The sequence below is a fragment of the Rhipicephalus microplus genome, chromosome 6 (assembly GCF_043290135.1).
Source record: "Rhipicephalus microplus isolate Deutch F79 chromosome 6, USDA_Rmic, whole genome shotgun sequence".
In the NCBI taxonomy this organism is placed as follows: domain Eukaryota; kingdom Metazoa; phylum Arthropoda; class Arachnida; order Ixodida; family Ixodidae; genus Rhipicephalus; species Rhipicephalus microplus.
In genome coordinates, this window is record NC_134705.1 from 75256894 (window position 1) to 75276762 (window position 19869).

General features: G+C 44.0%; 1 protein-coding gene across 1 annotated transcript; it reads left to right on the top strand.

Moving 5' to 3' along the window:
- Positions 1 to 7898: 7898 nt before the first annotated feature.
- On the top strand, positions 7899 to 18640 carry LOC119168096 (uncharacterized). Its single transcript, XM_037419512.2, has 5 exons — positions 7899 to 8068; positions 10301 to 10437; positions 10497 to 10564; positions 12959 to 13045; positions 18114 to 18640. The coding sequence occupies exons 1-5, from the start codon at positions 7967 to 7969 to the stop codon at positions 18254 to 18256; spliced, it is 537 nt and encodes a 178-aa protein (XP_037275409.2). The 5' UTR covers positions 7899 to 7966; the 3' UTR covers positions 18257 to 18640.
- The last annotated feature ends 1229 nt before the right edge of the window (positions 18641 to 19869 follow it).

The following is a 19869-nucleotide window of genomic DNA, read 5'->3' on the forward strand; positions in this document are numbered from 1 at the left end:
CTTTCGTAGGCTACGACGCACGCGCGCGAAATAGAAACGCTCTCGACAGCTTCAGTATACTACACGGCCGCCGCTATGATTACCCGCTAGAACCTAAGACGTTGCCATGCCATCCGGCTCGGCCACTTCGTTCGTTCCACTGCCCCTAGCCCCTTCTGACTGCACTAGCGGGACAGGCGGGCGCCGGGGCCTCGCCGCCACGTCAGCGCCGTGGCGCCGCGGCCACTCCGGCCACTGGTAGGTGGCCGGAGTGGCCACCTACCAGTGGCTGTGGCCCGGCGCGACCGTCGAGACGGCGCCTCCTCTCTCTGCCTCGCCTTCAGATGGAATGCGTTGCGTACGGCAGTTTTGCATTCGAGAAATCGTGCGCATCGTCGGAGATGTTTTCCTTCCTCTGTGGGTCGCGCTCACGCGGAGACTTCGTTGGCTCCGTGCCCGCATTGACGATTGCAGGGGGCCTTATTTATGGATCTGCGGACACGGTTAACGTTCATTGGCAGTGTGCGTACACAGGGTTATCGCGGACAGCCGAATGAAACGGTAATTAACGAGTTGCGTTATGTGTGTTTTTGTACTAGCCCGCGTTATGTCAATGACAAAATAAATTATCAAGAGCAATTGGGCGCTTATTGCACATTGTGTCTGCACCGTTGAAGGCATAATAAGCCGCCGAAAAGTTAAGCGAGGGTAGAGATTGAAACGGCGATGCGAACAGGATCCGATTACGCTATCGCATACTTTACTATTGACGGTGAAGCTCAACCGTCCTCCAAGCTTTCCTTTTTTTTCTTAATGGGGCACTGAGAAGGTGAAGTTTGCACACAGCTTCGCGCTTGAGAGGTCATGAAATCACTTAAGGTTTTCGTTCAAGGCAACCTTCACTTGAGGGACAACGCAGAGATAGAAACTGTAAAATCGCTGCGCACAATGTGCGTAGCGCACGAAATGTACTTTCTCTCGCGGGCCATTTAAGCGTTTTTTTTGTCGCTAGCGCAGTGCATTTCTTTGTTCTGAACCAGCTCGCGCGGCGATTTTCGTTAAAGGGCTTCTCAAGACCTTGTTGTTTTACATGTATTATCAGCGCGTTGCGTAGACTGAAGGCGCAAGAGGTAAGTCCAGCAAAAACGGTATCTATAGGGCCAGGCAGTTCAAAGTAATTCAGCCTAGAAAATTCAAATTACAATAAAATGGACGGTTACCCCCAACTCGAATTTTGCGCGGTCACCTCGCCCCCTCCCCCCCCCCCCCTATCTGATGTAAGGTGGCTCCCCCAGTTTCCAAACTAACTGAAGGCTTTTACGTACAGGAAGCTTGCATGCCATAGTGCCCGTTATTTACAACGCATTGAGGACGCCGTTGAGATGGTTACAAATATTTATCCCACTCATAGTAACTCACTCATGTTCCTACTTGTTGCTACTGAATGAAAAAACTAAAAAATCATGGCTCACATTGGGGATCGAAGCCGGTCCATTGAAAGTAACTTCATCTCCTTGGAAATTCAGTGAAAGTAACACGCCTTATAAGCAGACCTCTCATGTGTGCATGGTTCACAATACAACATGAAATATTGCAGTAATAATGTGTGGTACAAACGCCCATTGCAATTGGGCGTCAGAACTTGTGATTATCATAATGACTTCATGGTTTAAAGCCGGTCACCAACTACAAAAGGCACACATGCTATTGCACATGTTCCCTTAATGTCACGTTCCAAGTCCATAAGAAGTTAGAAAACATTCGGAAAAGTACGCACCAGGGAGAGAATATAGCGATCCCGTTCAACTCTTCAAAGCAAAGCTTTAGGTTCCCCTAATTTCATAGTTTTTTAAATAATTTTTTCGTCACGAGCAAGTAGAAGAGGGTAGCTGTCGCAAAGTAATGGTGAGAACGACTTTTGCGTTTACTTTTTTAGTTAAATAAAAATATTTAGGCACGCTTAGGAAACCTATACGAGCTTTCTTATAGCCTTGAAATTTGGTGGCACCGCCACTTTAATTCCATGTCACCATTATGTTGGGGCTTTTATGTATATTATTCATATATTTATTTATTTACAAATACCGCAGGTCCTATCCGGGCCAAAGCAGGAGTGGGTATATAACTGTCAGTGAGAATAATAAAAAAACCAATAAACGATACAAAAGTTCCAAAAATTTGCAACATGAATGAGGAATTAATTAAATATGTAGCAATAGCAAAATACAACTATTCCCAGCACCAATGAAAAAATAAATAAGGACATAAATAGGCTGATTTGTACTTGAATGTTGAAAACAACAAGAAACAATTTTGTGGTCAGAGTAGCCTTCCATGGTCCCATGAAAGGGCAATTCGAAGAAAGCCCTTCGGCACTGTTGATAGAAAAATTGACAATATCATAAAGAAGATACTTTTCCAGTACACCTGAAACTTTGCGTAGGCCACCAGAAAAAAAAAAAAAAGATCATAGCATATGTACGGGGTGAATGATGATGAGTGGGTGAAGCTCCGGAGAAAATCACTGGTAAACAGTGAATTTTCCATGTAATTCGCTCAGTTGATCCTCATTTAAAGACATGAAAAACGCTGTGTATTTATGCTGTACCGCTTGGGCTTCCCTCTCTGGCACGGCAGGATCTTGTCAGCGCTGCCGCGAAGCTCCACGGCACGCTTCTACCTCGCGTGTTTGCACATTGGGGTTTCTTCTTCGAGCGCGAGCTGCCGCCACCTTGCTCATATGATACAAGTCATGCCATCTAGTATCTTGCATTTTGATCATATACGCATTCGTTATATGTACAAGTACCATCTTCTAACGACTGGTTGAAGACCTAACACGAGGTGGCTTCATACAGTTACGACTTGACGCACGACCCATGCATTAAGGATCAAGCTTCGCCCCTAAAAATTGGCAAGAAGCAACCATGAGCACCGGGCAAGTCATTGAGCAAAAATTACAGGCCTTGTGAAATGAAAACTGCATTAGGGAGGAGGAGGACGAGATCAACGAGAGAGAAGGGAGGGAGGTTAACCAGGCCCATGCCCGGTATACCCTACGCTGGGGGAATGCGAAGAAGGGGTATAAAGATGAGAGAGATAGAGGAAAGAGAAGAGAAAGAGACAAAAAAGGAGTGTCAGTTAATGGGCGGACGTGTATGCAGCGGTGGCACTACACAAAAATTAAAGGTGTTCACAAAGGCCTGTAGCCCTCAAAAAGCACAAGACGACTTCCTTTGCTTTTTGAGCCGAAGAAAGACGAGAACGGTGCTCAACTAGCATCTGCATAGACATTGGCCAATCATCTAATTGTCGCAATGCGTCAGAAAGCTCCCGTGTGTCAGAGGCAAATCAAGGGCAACGGCATAGCATATATGGTCGATGTTTTCTTCGGCGCCACAGACTGCATTAGGGAGGGGCATGAAGACACTATGTGAGCAGAAGAAGCAAAATGATTGCTTTCGTTGTAAGCGCCGCACATGAAAGAGTTTTTACAGACACTTTTGCTTCTTTTTCTTCCGGCCTCCTATGCTTTTCCTTCAGTGAGCATCGGGCTCTCGATGAGCAACCAGTTATAAGCTTCATATAAAAGATGCCAGAGACGAGTTTTGTGAAAAGAAATTCTCTACATTGCGCGCATCATAAGATAAGATATTACGGGACATGGGTGGAAGTCACCCCTAAACACACGTGGCAATTGAACGTTGGAGCACTTGTCGAAAGAAGATGAGAAGAAGCTTGTCTGTATGTAGATCTAACCAACCTGTTTTACCGGCTGCATCTCTTTCGCACGACGTCGTAACCTATTTCAATACCCGGAAAAGTATAGCAGTGAAACGTCTGGTCAATGTCTTATGCAGTTGGGTCACGTGCACTGATTAAAAGCGTCCCATACGATGCCACACCCAACGTTCTAGAAACGTTGGCCACACCTCCATAAAAATTAGATGAGGTTTTCATGTCATATTGCATTATTATAGCTATTTTACCAGTTTCAGTGGTTCGCTAGAGGGGGGGGGGGGTATGGGCCACGAAATCGAGCAGAGTTGCCGCCTGGCGACAACTGGCCGAAGTGGCGAAGTGTGAATTGCTCCGTGCGTCGTCTGCTAGCCACGTCGTGTTTCTATGTGCGCGCACGTCACGCACGTTCTAGAAGTGTGATTTATTCGGTCATGTAAGCGCGAGTGTAACTGTTATACGTATTTCTGAAACGACGTACGAAAGTGTTTGGCCTTGTTCGGTTGCTAGTGCATTGTAATAAGATCGGCGAGTGCAACTTTCCAGAATGCTGTTTATAGTCGTCGTACCCTCCATTCACCAGAAGAATTTCAGAGAAGGCGTCGCTTTCTGTTGCAAGCACATCGTAAAATGCTGTTGGCATTTTCTCAAATATGATGACTTTTATATACTGTGTGAATGCAGCGTTCCATAGTGACTTGGTTAAAAGAAAAAAAAAAACAGACTCTAGGCCATACACTTGCGCGTTGTTGGTAGGTGTACAACGACGGCACTGTAGTTTTACGATCATGCGAGGAGCCTTAGTTTTGTTTATCTGGCTGTGGTACCACTACATAACAATATTACTATCGCATAAACCTTGACACATTAGTACTTAAAGTGCACTTAAAACAGAGTTGCCGTGCGCAACCGTGTGCTTAGACTTAGGAACAGCTTCAGGAGCCCAGACGTTGGAAATTAATTCAGATGGCATGTCTTATATATAATATCGTATGATTTTACTGAAAATTTTACCTTTTTTTTAACATTGTCTTCAGCGTTTGTGTGGCATTTTTAGTGACCGATGGCAAGCAGTGGTCATTTTTTGTCTGAAAAAAAAATGCTTGTACCATTAACAAGACTTTTGTTATAGCACTGTCATGCACGTAATGCATCGATAAACGGTTTCTGCTGAACTCTTTAAAAATACCCTTATATTCTTACTGGTGCAAGAACATGTGCGTACACGTGGTGAACGCAGTGTAGCGAAAGCGCCGTCGTCCACTAAGCTTTTCAGACTACCCTTATTGACTGTCCCACATTTCACGGTGAGCAGAATGAGGGAAAAAATTAAATGCGTATACGATGTGAGCGGTGATACTGAACAAATCACAAATATATGCGGGATTTCTTTTTTGGCTCTCTTTTTTGTCGTATACAGATGACAAAGATGTAAATAAGGAGTTCAGTCACGCTGCAGCAGTGCGTAACAGGTGGAACACAAGCTAACCATGCACAAACAACACAACAAAAGCGTGATTTAGTGCGAAAGCATGAAGAGAGTCACCCAGGGTGAGCATCCCTATGAAAGACAGAATGCGGTTTACTCGCTGGTTATAATACTAACGTTGCATAAGCGTCATACACCGATTCAGTATAGAAGAGCGTAGATGTTAACAGTAAGCTATAGTCAACGTATTTTATCCGCCGACAATCGGCTCAGACCGCACGCAACGAAGCGCCACTGCATGCATTTGTACAAGCGCTGCCGCCCGCATATCCACAATTTCGCGGCATGGTGTTGCCACTTATAGCCAGATTTTGCCGCGAATAGCTTACGTCGCGATGCTTAGTGATTTTCACCATTTCGACAGTATCATTAATGCCAGAGTTGACAGATGCGTCATTTTCATCATCATCGAATTGACTATGCTGACTGCGGGGCAAGGGCACCTCCCACTTTCTGTCAACCAATCCGATCTTCAGCTAGCTCTTGCCACGTTATACCCGAAGTTTCTTAATTTCATCTGCTCAGCTAACTTACTGCCTACACCTCACACGTTTGCCTTTTCTTGGAACCTAGTCAGTACCCTTATAATGACTAGTGGTTGTCCCACCTACGTGCCACGTGCTAGGCCCCTGTTCATTTCCTTTTGGTTTCAACTATGATGTGCCTAACACCGGGTCTCACTTTATCAACTCTGCTGTCTTCGTATATCTTAAAGTTACCCTCGCCATTTTCTCTTTCCGGTGCTCGCTGCGTTGTCCTCAATTTAATCTGATCCCTCTTTGTAAGCATCCACGTTTCGGCTCTGTAGGTGAGTACACTGGTAAGATGCAGCTGCTATATACCGTCCTATTGAGGAACTGTGGTAAACTATACTCATGACGTGATAGTGACGAGCCACTGAGAAAATGACGGAATGCGTGATGTTTGTGTCAGGCCACTTCCCTGTCGAGCGTGTGACGGCAACTAAGGGCTCCCTTACTGCGCTCATCGAGGAGCAGAAACGCACAAGGTCTTGTGTAACTTTGTCTGACGCAGCTGCAGTTAGAATAGCCATTTAAATATCTGGTTACTTTAATTTTGTCTAATGTCTTTAGTATATAGCATTATTTGTTGAAAAATAATAGCCCCAGCTTTGCATATGAATCCTAATAGTAACATTTTTGCATAAAAGTGATGGAAATCTCAGCGATTGATTGATATGTGGGGTTTAACGTCTCAAAACCACCATTTGATTATGAGAGACGCCGTAGTAGAGGGCTCCGGAAATTTCGACCACCTGGGGTTCTTTAACGTGCACCCAAATCTGAGTACACGGGCCTATAACATTTCCGCCTCCATCGGAAATGCAGCCGCCACAGCCGGGATACGAAGGAAATCTCAGCGAGGTAAGCTTTGCTATGATATTATGTTTATAGGCACACATATGTTTTTGAAGTTGTGAGGACCGAGGACGCCTTCCCTTCGTGATTTGTCCTTCAGCTAGCTCGTTCTGTCGGGCACGCGCGCCTCAATCTCCGTAAACCACCGTTATATATGGCAGCCATAACCACAGCGACAGGCTTTCTTTACCGGTGCCAGTCATTCTTCTCTGTTCCAGGTGTTGAAGTGTCCTGGCGTTACACGTCGCGCTAGCATACGCCACGGTGTCACGTGCTTCCTCACTGGCCGCCAATGAGATCTCTCTTATTCCCTTTACCTTGCTTCTCGCTGGTGCTTAGTCACCGTGGAAGAGGCGCTCACACGCCCACCACTGGAAGATCAGTCGCTGTCCTAACAGGCTACTTTTCGTTCGTACGCTCGATGGCTTCCTTGATGACGTAGCCTATCGCGGTACGGGCAAGCGTACTCCATAGTTCCAGCGGGATTTACCTTTCCGGCCCGCATTCCCGTTTGTGTCACACTCGGCTGCATCTTGGGGTCAAGAACCCGAATTTCGGATATCCTTTTTCGAATGCCTTTCATGCACAGAGTCGGAGAGTCGCGGAACCGGGCTGTAGCGTCCTTGTATTATGCGCCGGTGGAGAGGCCGTCGGGTCCTTCCCCGGTTTCCCTCAGGGGATAAACCTCATCAAAATTCACCTTCACGAAATTGAAGCCTCCGTTGAGGAATGACACTAGAGATTCTAGAGAATGACACTAGAAGGAGTGTCTAGAGAATGACACTAGAGAATGACACTAGAGTAGTCATGACTGCATACGCAGTCATGACTACACCTATCAACTCTGGGCCAACTAGAGGGCCCGTGTCGTCGCTGAGAGTCATCGTCTCCCGTTTCCTACATGAGTGAAGCCGAAGAAATGACTGGAAATTCTCCTGGCCTGCTTTATTCCTGTTCCTTGAGACTCGAATTAAGTTCCTTGTATGATCCATCAAACACAACTGTTTCTTGCTTATATTGTAGTTTTGAAAATTTCAACACAACAATAGCATGACGGAGAATGTGAAGCAGATTCACTGAGAAAATGTGATAAAAAAAGAACTGCAAGTCCTCTTCAACAACAGTTAATAAAAAAAAACCGTGAATAAAATAAGCAGATGAAACAAAAACAACGAAAATGGCTATAAAGCCGTACAGGTATTAATAGCTTTGCTTCGCTTTTGTCAGCCTTTCTTCGACGCATCCGCACACCAATTGTAAAATAGATATTCAAGTGTTATAAATGCGCGATACATGCAAGGCTTACGTAAAGCGATTGTGTGTAAGAAGAAAACACCTCGAATAAGTATTATCTGAAACTCAGAGTGCACGAACCAGACACATGCAGGAAAAGCAAATTTTTGCAACTCTTCTTTTTGCCGCCTGTGTAGCAAGACTGGAGTGTAAATGGCCACTGCTGGGAAGAGATTGGGACATAAGAGAGGTAATCTGGAACTACTCAGCTTACTTTGCTGTACAGCAGCTGGGATTCCTGAACGCGAAAAAAATGTTCAAGTGCCTAAGCGTATCCATGCACTCAACAAAAAAACGTTGTACGTCTGTCCACCCCTCAAGTAAGATGAACTTTATTTGATTATTTGCTTGGAAGTACTGCCAATCTAATACGAGATCGAGGCAGGAAAGTGGGGTTGCAGCAGAATACATAGAAATAGGAACAAATTACGATAGGATGTATAACAATGCGCAAAGTTACATTAAATGGTGCCCCGCCGCGGTGGTCTAGTGGCTAAGGTACTCGGCTGCTGACCCGCACGTCGCGGGTTCGAATCCAGGCTGCGGCGGCTGCATTTTCGATGGAGGCGGAAATGTTCTAGGCCCGTGTACTCAGATTTGGGTGCCTGTTAAAGAACCCCAGGTGGTCGAAATTTCCGGAACCCTCCACTACGGCGTCTCTCATAATCATATGGTGGTTTTGGGACGTTAAACCCCACATATCAATCATACATTAAATGGAAACATAGGTTAAATACAGGTTATAGATTATAAAAACTATCGCAACAGAAACAGAAGAGTATAACGGAAAAAAGGCCGTTCATAAGTAGCTATGTTCACAAATGAATCAGGTAATACCATAACTTAACCATGATGTGTTAGTATACAGCTTTCTTGATTCTCGTAGTGAACATGTCTATAGGGAGTGAGTGTTAGCAGTTGGTGGGTGAAGTTCATTCCCGTCTGTTTTTGCTCTCGGGAAGTAAGTGTATTTGTGCATAATAAATTATCGTCATAGTGTTCATCACCTGTACGTCTTGCTGATGTTATCGAAATATATGCAGCAGTGTCAATGTTTGGTTGGTTGTGTAGTAGCTGGTGCACGAACTTTAATCTAGTTAGTTTGCTTCTATTTTGTAGGCTAAGAAAACCAGCCCTTATTAGTTATTCAGTCGGTAGTCTGATACTTTATATTTGTTAAATAGAAAGCTAATGGCCTTTCTAGTTTACAAATGTTATGTTTGTTGTACGGGAACTATGCAATGTTAGCATATCGTTCAGTGTACGAAAACCGCGTGATGTTATCACGTTGTTTAATGTACGGGAACCATGCAATGTCAGCTTAATATTAGAATATTGTTTAGTGCAGGGAACCATGGATTGTTAGCATATTGTTATCATATCGTTAACTGTACGAGAAATTGCTAGCATATAGTAAATGGCTAACGTTGCATAGTTCCCGTACACCAAACATAACATCTACAAACGAGAATATCGATAAAGATTGTGTAAAATTAAAGGCATCTTTGCAATAGTGGTACCAAAGCTGAGGGAAGCTCGGAGCTGAGCAGCTTTCTTTGTCTTGTGTTTTCTCTTCCTTTCTTGTTGCTTTTTACAGTTTCTTCTGTGCTTTCCTTTTATTGAAAAATATTTCCCTTTCTACTTATTCATAACGTTTTCTGTCTCTTTCTCGCCTCCTTCCTACTTTTTCAAATTTCGTACGTCGTCTTGCCCGCTTCACGCCCGACAGCATACAATAGCTTGAACCCCAAAAGTTTTCATCGCTCAACATTAACATCAAGACTGTGGGAGAACAAGAAGAATAAAATAATGATTATCTTTGGAGCAAGCGCGCGCTCAAAAAGCTATGCTATAATTATGTGGTTCTTCCTGCTTTAATATCAGCATAATGGAGATCAAGCAACTGAAGGAAGAAGACTTGGGTTTAATGCGAGCGCACGCTGAATATTTCACAATGGTATTTAACCAGAAATGTCTTTGTCTTCTGTCATTTATAATTTAGCACTCTAAAACCACGCTTCTGGCCTCGCCTACAATTAACTGCTTTGCAGTAGGCTTTTATTAGGTTGTCCCTAATATGAGCCCATTTTTTTGTAGTAAAACGAGCAATCACTGACCTATCGCTGAACTGGGTGGTCCCGAACAAAAAAGAATGTCTTTTGGATGCGTTAGCGCCATTCAGAAGCTTCTCGTATGTGCCCACGCTTACGTAATTGTAAGTCTCGTACTTAGAAATACTGTGGGGTGTATGCGTAAAAAACATGTAAAGATGAGAGAGATATAATAAAAGGGTGATAGACATAACCAGTCTCATTTTTATGCTTGTTACAGCTATGTTTTTGGTTCTTTTCTTTTTTTTTCAACGTGTGCTAACCTTATTCTTTGCGGTATGCGCTAATAAGTATACTTACTTATTTTTCAGTTTCTGAAAACAGAAGAACCAATATGGACTTATGCTACAAGTGAAGCGACGCAAATCATATGTAAAAGGGACACCAAGCTGCTCATCACTTTTCAATACATCGTGTTCTTTCGATCGTATTATCACCAGAAGCGAAAGTAGGAAAATCACGAGTTATGAAATAATGAACCTGATGAATGCATCATCTTTTTCGCAGGCTGATCTTCAGGCTTCAAGGCGAATTTGATCTTCATCGAAAAGCACGCATGATCATAAAATCCAGAGGTAAGGCAACAATGCAACACCTGTCGCAAATGATGACACGCATAGCAAAACATCAAACTCCGAATGACTCCATTAATTGTTGACATGTGGGGTGTTCTATAGCGTGGGTGTTCTTCTTAAAACGAGCATGAAAATCTGTGGTGACAGTGCTATTTAATAATGCAGACAGACTTAAAAAGGCTCTAAACCGCTTCATATAACTTTTAACGTTTCAAGTAGGCGCATGCTTCAAGTTCTGAATGCGGTCACAATAACCAACGCCAAACGCGGCAGTGCTACGAGCCGCGGGTGCCCCACTAATTCAAAGAAACGATCCAGTCTCTTTGGTCCTTTCGCCAATCCAAGCGTTCACCGGGCCGTCATCATCCTCGAATGCCCATGTCATTTGCAAAAAGAACCTGCTTGCATGTTAAGGAGGAGAATGTAGCCGATGAAAGGAGCATATTGAAGGAAAGAACGAAACCAGCGATGGCCTATTTTAGGTCATGAAACCACGTAACTCCGCTAATACGACACTATTTTAAAAAATTCTCCCAGATACTTGTTCCCTCTACACTCGGGCACAACCACAAGAGGCCAAAGCTTCTAAGGCAGACGATGGGCCCAGCTCAGCGCCCTTTTTGGACATGCGCTTACGCCCACCCTATTGGAAACTTTGTTCCGTCGCATGGCGCTGACACAGAAACCCACTTGCGATAGCTAAAGGTTTGTGTGCCTGTACATTTACGTGTCGATATAGCACGTATAATACTTATCCACATCAGTAAATACGATATGCCTGCCATGAAAGTTATGATAGATCGTATTATCCTTTCTCCTGATCACGTGTCGGTCGCACTCGTCTTACCATGCTTAACGGTAAAAAAAATAATAAACTAGTGTTGACGGGCGCACTGTCGTCTCCACTCACGTCCCATGCTAGATAAACTTGTCAACTTGACTGAAGGGGATAACTTGTTCAGTGATTTTTATCGCTTTAATGAAGTAGTTCTTCTAGGGCTTCTTACAGGGCAGCACGACTTTATCGCTCAAAAGCTTAAAATGTATACGTTTGTGAAGTATTCAAGGGATCAAACTGCTGGCGCTTTATGCGGAGCAAATAAATAATTCACTTCAGATTGTTCTTCCACCGATCCATCGAGGAGGCCGGGAGTTTTCACATACGGACAGAGAAGCGAAAAAATCAAGGAGGTGCACCATGAACTGCATCCCTCTAAAGACGAAGTGATGCTTATGCTGGTTTTATTTCCTAAATATATGTGTGCATCAGTAGCAGTTGTCTTCTTCTAAAACACTTCTTTGAAAAGTGTCTTGTGCGCAAGAAAAACTAAGCGTTTGATCTCTCCTTTTTCTCTTACACCAGCAACGTTTAGGCGATGTCGAAAGGCATCGAAAAAGAAAAAAAAAACTAATAAAAGTTACGCTGCTTTATATTGCGCTATTACTCGTTATGAGGAATATACAAATAAACATAGCCACAAGCCAAGTTTATTATATGGTCTTCACACTAAAAAAAAAAAGAACTGGCCCTAGGCTTCGAGAACCATTCGGTGTATTCTTAAAGGGAGCGACTGTCCGGCCTCCTCTAAAGTAGCGACTTTTATTAGTGGGTGCCGCCCTTTCTACTTGCATTGTTCCCGTCACGCTTGTTGCGGCGCTGTTTTCTCCATCGGTTCCGGATATTGTGTACCTACAAACTTGGCATGGTCCATACATATAGGCCAGTAGGGAAATCGCTAGATAATAATTTCATCCTAACTTACAGGACCTCTAACAACTCAGAGGTGTATAAATTTAGTTCTTGCGCAAGATTATACAAGAAACACGTAGGCATGGGAATTTTTTCAAACGCTGCCGTATTAGAGGAGTTACACCATTTCATAATACAAAAGAGGGCCTCAGTCATTTCGCTGTCTCATTTGCTAGGCGCCGTTCGTCAGCTCTTCTCCCCTCTTGGCCGAACGCTCCTCCTCACCGCACGAGGAGGAAGGTCGGCGAGCTCCCATAGCAGCGAGCAGACAAACAGGTATTAGGGATGATGAACGGAAGACATGTTGACGTCATGGCGAGCGCGGAGCAGCTGAGGATTATCGAAAGGTCCAGAGAGGAGAATAGATCGTTTCTTAAAACTTATGGCGCACCCATGGCTCGTAGCGCGGAAGGGTTAGGCATAGTTGATGGCGACGGCGCTCTGAACACAAAGCGCTTATTTACTTGAATTGTTAAAATCATATTTAAGGTGCTTTAGGAAAGCCTTGAGCTGTTGAGCAGTGGCCTATGGTGCGGGTAAATAACTTCAGGTGATATTAGCCTATCGATCTTTAGTAAAACGCCGCTACTTGCCACGTGTTTACAAAATTACCACCCTTGCATCCTGGTACGATTTATTTTCAGATCGTGTGTTCAACCAGACAGAAGAAGTTATCTACATGTCTAAAAACCTTACCTGTGCAGTCATGCGGGTTACACCCCATTTCGGAAGTGAGTTGTGAAGCTTGCATTTGTTTTAATTTTTGGGAGTGCTAGCAGCCCCTGTAAAGTCATTTGCACATTATGGCGCACACGCGTTCCGCTTATCGGCCACATATCTAGCAGCCACCGAGTGAGAATCGCGGTTGTGCTCCCGCGTATTAGCGTTAACGCGTAGCGCAATGGCGGCGGCAGCGCCGCCCGGCAGTAGTAGTTGGTCCGGTGCACAGAAAACAGTGGAGCAGCGTACCTGTACGGATGTCTCCTGCGGTGTGTCCATGGGGGACGACACCATGATTTGTTTCCCGTGGACTTTTCGTAGTTCGTCGAACGCCGTCGAAGCCGCATTTTCGAACGGAATACAAACAAACACGAACGAAATACAAAGAAAGAATTCAGAAGAAACTGTTTCGCAAATTTAGAGACCCGGGAGTCGAGCACAGAACCTCTCGGTTTGAAACGGTATAAACCAGTCGTTTATACGTATTTTCCATCGGCACACTTCCGTATCGCCCTCCAGGTACACCTAATGTATCTTACACTATTCTCTGTTCCTGCACTATTCATTTGTGGAGGTGGTGTCCCCGCCTAAGAAGGAGGAGATAAGTACTGCATAATTACACTAGCACCGACACATTACGCTGTGGAAGCCCAAACACTACGACGTCTCGATGCCAGCATTCAAGCTGTAGCTTGTATCAAAGCACCCTACCAACGGCATCTATAGTAGCCATTTGTCTGACTTAGCACAGCAGAGCGTGACCTTCACCATTAATTCCAAGATAGTGTCTGGAGCTAATCTTGGAGGCCACGAGCGAGAGCTGTCAATGAGACGCGATCTACGCACTGACACGGCCGTTGCAGTGATGTGACTCGGTGATGACGCTGCTGCGTGCTTCATCTTTCGTGTGGTGCTAGCGTGCGCAGCATGGTGCAGCTTGGATATGCAACAATGGCTTATTTCCGCCGTCTACTGATACGAGTACGATGGCACCGACTACGATAACTGCTGCGTTAAGTGCCGCCAAAAGACAGTAGCGTCGACGGGTTTATGTAGCATCAATGAGTTTGGCGTAGTGATAGACAAGTCAGGGGGGGGGGGGCGGGAAGTGTTCGCACGTTTACGGCGCAAGCTGACAACTGTGCCTCTCGCATTTGTGTGGTTGAGCGCATCGCAGCCCAACTAGCTGCCGTACCGACACCGAGCAGGTCCGAAATCATCATACCATCGCCGAAATGACCCACCACCAGATCGCTGCTCGACAAGGTGGTGACGTATGCCAAGCAACATCCACAGGATGGTCGCCGAAGCGCAAATCATGCACCATTCACTGCAGTGAACCACGGCTTCACAAAGCAATTGATTGAAAATCCCTTTAGTTTCGCTTGGACGGTTCGCGAACGCCTGCGGTTTATGGGGATTAGCGCGACGCTCCGGTGCGCGCAGTGCAACGTCTAACCACAAATACACCTTATATCAATGAAAAAGAAACATTAAGCTATTTATGTAATGACCCGTGTCACTGTTACGCGTTACGCCGATTCCTAAATGAAAGGTATCAACCGCATGATTCGTTCTTCCTCTCTTTTTCTCTTTTCCTCTTTGAGGGGCGAAGCTTTTTAAGGTCGAGGGTTGTCTGCTGGTGTTGGCGTTGTTCGCCGTAGCGCCGCTGATGATGATGCTGATGTTGACGAAGAACAGGCGTGCTCCAGACCATACGTTCTTCTCTGCCATCGTGGCACAGCACATGTAAGGTACCCACTATACGTCATGACGAGGACTATGACACCAATGACAATGAAGATGGTGAAGAAGATGATCGCGGACAACGAATGGCGTGTGCAAAAAATGACGTCTCGATATGTTTTACTATGCAATTCGCATGATTAGAAACAACCAACAACCACCAGGAGAACGTGTCCAGGCCCCGTCTTTGCCAACTACAGGCTAAATCCAGTACCACAAAGGAGTAATAACGCACGCAAAACGAAATTCACAACTCAACCCAATATACATGTTATAGCGGATAAATATTGTATATCATAACCGCAGACCACTTGGCCCTCATTCATATGCGTGAGTGGTCAATGTCACAGGTGATCAAGGGGATTCAAGATGTTACTGCTGCGCCCCGTGACCATCGTTAACTTCGTAAAAATGCCGTAATATATGCGAAGCATTTCTTAGCGAACTTCGGTGACTTTGAGCGTATCTATCTATCTATCTATCTATCTATCTATCTATCTATCTATCTATCTATCTATCTATCTATCTATCTATCTATCTATCTATCTATCTATCTATCTATCTATCTATCTATCTATCTATCTATCTATCTATCTATCTATCTATCTATCTATCTATCTATCTATCTATCTATCTATCTATCTATCTATCTATCTATCTATCTATCTATCTATCTATCTATCTATCTATCTATCTATCTATCTATCTATCTATCTATCTATCTATCTATCTATCTATCTATCTATCTATCTATCTATCTATCTATCTATATATCTATCTATCTATCTATCTATCTATCTATCTATCTATCTATCTATCTATCTATCTATCTATCTATCTATCTATCTATCTATCTATCTATCTATCTATCTATCTATCTATCTATCTATCTATCTATCTATCTAGCCGCTTGCGTTTGGGTGCTCTCGTGATCACCCCTTTAACTTGGCAAGAACCAAAATTAGCATGGGAGGGTAAGATGGTTTGACGAATATGACGCGCTGCTCAAGACCTCAATATTGTCACAATCCCGTCATATACGTCGTCAAATACGTCTCGCCAAAGAGTAGCACATACCCTCGGGCGGGGATGTGCCACTGGTACGTGGGTATGCGTCACCGGCGATTGACACTTAGTATCTACTCAGGAACGGCGAGAACACACATGAGCAATTTTAGCGTGCGAGCGTTAAGAAATACTTGAAATTGGTAGCGTCGACACCAGGGGTGCAATTAATAAATGCCAGGGTCCCAGATGGAATCCCAACCAAGCATTCTGCGTGGCAATGAAGCATTTTACCACAAAGCTATGCCAGGTCTTGAAACTGCTTTTAAAATAGACGTTAATCTTCTTGAAACGTCAATAATGGTTGCGCTGCTGCCTACCGAAATTTATAAACATTACATATGTCCTCCTTTGATACAGCCGTCACGTCGCGTTAACGTCGATCGTGGTTAGTTGCCATGCACTGAAGTTGATTTATGTAGCAGTGTCCAGGGCCAGCATACTCGCGAGCATTTGAGCTTTCCATATCAGCCTCTGGTGTTGCTAATACACATGTTTCATTTGGCATCGTTGCGCAAGTGCAAACAACTGGTTATATAAATATCTGCAACATTTCAACATATGTCTGTACGTGCAACGTTTGTACATATATTTAGCGTCTATTCATGACGTGTGACACAATGAAAAGAATTGCAACACGGTCACCTTCCCTCCGCATGCTTCGCAAAACGTCGATTCCCAGGTACGCGGGATCTCCTGATTTTTTTTCTCCTTCTTTCTCTTTTTATTTCGCTCTTTATTTGTTCCTTTTTTTGTTTATTTGTGGCTCGCCTTCTTTTTTATTATTTGTATCTGGTTTTGCGTGTGCTATGCAAAGTGACAACAGCATACGACAGCTCGAGCCCTTAAAGCACCCCACACGTACCATGAATGTGCTCGAAAAAAGAAAAAGAAAGAGAAAGGAGACATTTCTTCGGAGTGAACACGCACTCGGTATGCTACAGCTGGCTGTGCTATACGCAGTTTTGCTTTCGTTATTATCAACATGAAAGTACTTGAAGAACACCAGAAAGAACACCCTGCTTAGGCACTTGTTAAGCTACCCGATTCTTGGCCCATCCTTTCTGGTGGGTGTGAGCCACAAGTTTAGGATCTACATCTACATCTGAGGCGCAAGCACGGACTGTTAGGCTTAGGCATAAATTTACTTTGTTTGTAACCATACTAGGTCAGTAAATTTTATTTTTATTTTCTTTATATATCCTACTATCAATCCATGTTTTACCAACGTGTTCATTTTCAAAGCATTCATATCTAAGCCTAATAGGATGTTAACATATTGCTACGTCCAAAAGAGGGTACCATCCGTTTTATGGCCGGTTACCCGTGGTGGGTTGCGCCAGGACTTTAATTAGGAACCAATAAATCAACAGGCTCAATATGATACAGCTGGTTGTGTTATATGTGGTATTGCCTGCGTCACTCGAAGCGGCGAGAGCATAACGCAGTACGACATCATGCAACGGGCAGGACTTCTTAAGGGCTCAGAACCTAAAATTCCAGTACAGTATATCGCTGTCATACAGCTCACTCATAAAACAAAGAGTGGCGTAAATATATTCTGTGTTTTTAACAGCAGCTGTTGAATTCAGTGCCCATGGGCTTAACGCAGCTAGGGTGCCTAGAAGTTGAAGTGCTTCGGCTCATAACGGAAATGGTGCGGTCTCACAGGATTGATGGAGATTTCCAAGAAATTTATTCTCTCTAATTCTCTGTGAACATGTACGTGTACCAAAGGGAACATTTCGTGAACATGTTTAATGTATACTCATCATATAGTTTTTTGCTTTTCTGGCCACCGTGGCACTGCAAGTACAAGGCGCAATGGCAAAGTGCAAAGCCTCACGGGAAAATATTATCTCCTGTTTAATCTAAAGTGAGCGCATGCAAACTGCTATGAGGAATTTATTTGAAAACTGTCTATCAGGTTGACCTCAAATTTTTTTTTATATTGTGCCAAGCACACCATTTATGTTTATGTAATTTTTTAACAAATTTTTGAAGATGATATGCCACTAGATGTTGTGCCCCTCCAGGTAGCAGTTGCCAGCTTGATCTCTCCCTCTTTTCTCTGTGTTCTTGTGTATCTGTACATGCAAATGAAATAAATCAATAAGGCTACGTGATATCCATAAATACTCACACTTAAAGCCCACATGCTAGTTTTAGTAATTCCGTCAAACGACAAGTAGAAACATGCCACGGAGCATGCGTGTAACTCATTCGTTGTTTTATATGAATTGAAGCCATATTTTACTTTTTTTTTAGGTTACATGAAGAAGTACAATCTGCGAATCAGGAATTCCACCATAAGAGAGCCCATCGAAGCGAAATGCTTGGACACTTTCAAGTCGCGAACGGGTAAAAAAATGTACGTGCTGTATAAAAACAAGTGTCAATACTTGCCTTAGGAGATAAAATAAGCCCGAAACCCGTAGATATATGACATGTGTACATTTAAAATGCGTTCTTGTTTGAACAATTGACGCAAAACGTAAACACGTGCACAGCACATATACTTATTAACATGCATGCATGCTAACGGAAGCATAATCAGAGCGAGGAGTAGAAAAACATGAAAGCAAGCTGTCTTGCTTACAGCAAGAAATATGATAAGATGACGGCGTCATCGGAAAAAAAGGCGTAGGTTGCACTAAAGAAGCGTTCATTTTCTTCTTCTATAAAGTTACAATGTTTAGTGTATTTGTACGGCTTGTAAACAAACTCCACGTGTTCCGATTAAAATGGACGTATTTAAGATGAACTAATAATAAAAGTTTTTCTGTAGCACTGTAGGCCCTATGTGTCCTTCTAAACTCACTGAGCCCTATCACATCCCATTTACCACACTTGCCTCACCACATAAGATTCTTGCGTTAAACGTTGCCAAGTTCAGAGCCAGATGGCGGACTGTCCCGGCCCAGATATTCTTAGCACCCTCTGCTGCGTCACAGATGTGACCGTCGCCATGGTCATTTCGCAGCTGTGGGGACAGAGGGCTGGAAGTTAATCGGCGTGTATCGAAGTGGGAGGCAGTGGCCAGATACTGCACCCGGATGGCCAACTCTTTTCTGGTTAGGGAGATCGTTACCGGTGGTGGTTACGGATGAGGCCGCATGCCAGGCCTCTTTAAATGCAATTTCATCATCACGCGAATAACTTTTTTCAATCTGGCGGGGAATCGCACGGCACCAAGATTCGAATCACGGTACTCTTGCGCGCGAAGTTGATATTCTAACCAGTACACATTTGATGACTTGGGATGGTCTTTTCTATCCACACAAATATGGCTGCTAACGTAGAGGAATACTACAGCGGTAATGAAAAGGTAGCAGGTATCGTAATTAAACTTAATAAGTGATATACGACGAAGGCGGTACAGGCCTACGCCCCTGCATCCAGCCACGAGGGCGTATTAGTTGAAAGCTTCTATGAAGACGAGGAATCGGTAATTAATAAGGTAAAAATGCAGTACACTATATTGATGGGTGACTTCAATGCCAAGGTAGGGAAGAAACAGCCTAGAGACCAGGCAGTGGTGGATTATGGCATTGGTTAGAAATCCAGAGGGCAGTTATTAGAACTCACAGATCACAATAACTTTATGAATCTTGAATATATCTACCTTAACGAGTGAACCATAAGTAGACATAAAGGAGACCTAATGGTGAAATTAAAAATGAAAGCAGTGATTATGGCGACGTGGTCCGTCGACTCCGTTTTATCGTTAGAGTGAGGGGGCCCGTCAGCGCAGTGAAATCGTGAGCACAGTTACGGGGCCCGTCATAATAGCGATGCAGCTATAGCGACGGCCCCGTCATCATAATTTAATGACAATAGTGAGGGGGCCGTTATCGTAACGTAATGGTAAAAATGAGGCGGCCCGTTGCTATAAATGTGTAGTGTTTTAGACGCCACCGTCTACCTATTCTGGTGCCGTAGTCACTTGACGCACGGTTGGGGAAGCAGTCGTGACGCTGGTCGTCAGTTAGAATTCCCATTTTCGCATGTTTCACTTTTTCTC

Bases quoted from the DNA above. Each gene is read 5' to 3' on its own strand.
- LOC119168096 (XM_037419512.2), top strand. From the start codon at position 7,967: ATGCAGGAAAAGCAAATTTTTGCAACTCTTCTTTTTGCCGCCTGTGTA. The intron at 8,069-10,300 runs GTAATCTGGAAC...CTTATTTTTCAG, and splicing joins GAGATTGGGACATAAGAGAG to TTTCTGAAAACAGAAGAACC. The intron at 13,046-18,113 runs GTGAGTTGTGAA...CTTTTTTTTTAG, and splicing joins GGTTACACCCCATTTCGGAA to GTTACATGAAGAAGTACAAT.